Source organism: Ranitomeya variabilis, chromosome 1 (genome assembly GCF_051348905.1).
Source record: "Ranitomeya variabilis isolate aRanVar5 chromosome 1, aRanVar5.hap1, whole genome shotgun sequence".
NCBI classification, from domain to species: Eukaryota; Metazoa; Chordata; class Amphibia; order Anura; family Dendrobatidae; genus Ranitomeya; species Ranitomeya variabilis.
In genome coordinates, this window is record NC_135232.1 from 606,648,674 (window position 1) to 606,649,601 (window position 928).

At 45.2% G+C, this 928-nt stretch overlaps 1 protein-coding gene across 2 annotated transcripts in view; it reads right to left on the reverse strand.

Annotated features, from left to right (window-relative positions):
• Positions 1 to 395, reverse strand: part of LOC143770345 (NACHT, LRR and PYD domains-containing protein 3-like) — a 54,626-nt gene extending 54,231 nt beyond the window's left edge. Inside the window, exon 1 of one of the 2 annotated variants that reach the window (XM_077259890.1) lies at positions 234 to 395. In XM_077259890.1, the coding sequence (XP_077116005.1) occupies positions 234 to 313 (80 nt within the window). In that variant the 5' untranslated portion in view covers positions 314 to 395. The remainder of the gene's footprint in view (positions 1 to 233) is intronic. The other variant, XM_077259906.1, reaches the window with a different exon arrangement.
• Positions 396 to 928: the final 533 nt, after the last annotated feature.

The following is a 928-nucleotide window of genomic DNA, read 5'->3' on the forward strand; positions in this document are numbered from 1 at the left end:
ATATCCGCACAAATTTAAAGGGATCAGGTTAGCTTATTCAGACACTTTGTCAATTGTGGCAGCCATGCACGTCTTTACTCTTAAGCACTGCAGCATTTCAGAGAAGACATACATTCAAGAGCCGGTGGCCAGAAACTAGTCCAAGGCAGGTCCCCGCCATGCTGGCCATGACTGACAGGTCTCTCCCCATTAACACACATATTCACCACTGCACATACACTCACTCACTTTACCTATAGCTTTGCTTTTGCAGTCTGCGAGTTGACCCTTTGTGTGAACATTCATCTTTACTGCAGACTTTTCTCAGGGCCATCTGGAATTTTTCTCCTTTTTCATCTATGTTCCTTGGTGGCTGAATCCACCTCTACATGTAGACATCAGGTGATGTCCCTTCTCTTATCTATCTGCGGGTTAATCATTTCTGGTCCGCCGGTTCAGGTTTCACATCTGGTAGAACAATCTGCACAATTCCTCACACCCTGCCAACGAGTTATATGGGAGTAGAAATCCCATGTCCAACTCCGACCTGGTTAAAAGGACACTCACGTCAATCTACCTGTATGGCTTAAGCTTTCCCCGGCCAACCTGAAATGGCTGAAAACAGAGATCAATAGAACTCACTTGCATGTCCGTCAAGAGAAATGTCATTGATGGCCTAAACGTAAGACCTGTCACCAATATAAGGCTCTGACCCTCTCGCACTCATAGTTATCAGATAGAAGGAACCATTGTACTTTGCTGCAGTGCTGGACATAGCTCCCCTCTTGTCTCTGTGGCTGTATCTGGTACTGCAGTTCAATCAAAGCATGGTATCTTACACATGCACTATTAAAACATGCCACCTGCAAAGAATGCAAAAGTGAAAGGCGCCGGATAACCCTTTACCTTTATTCATTTCATGGGATCGACCTTTAGTACAAGGAACGGA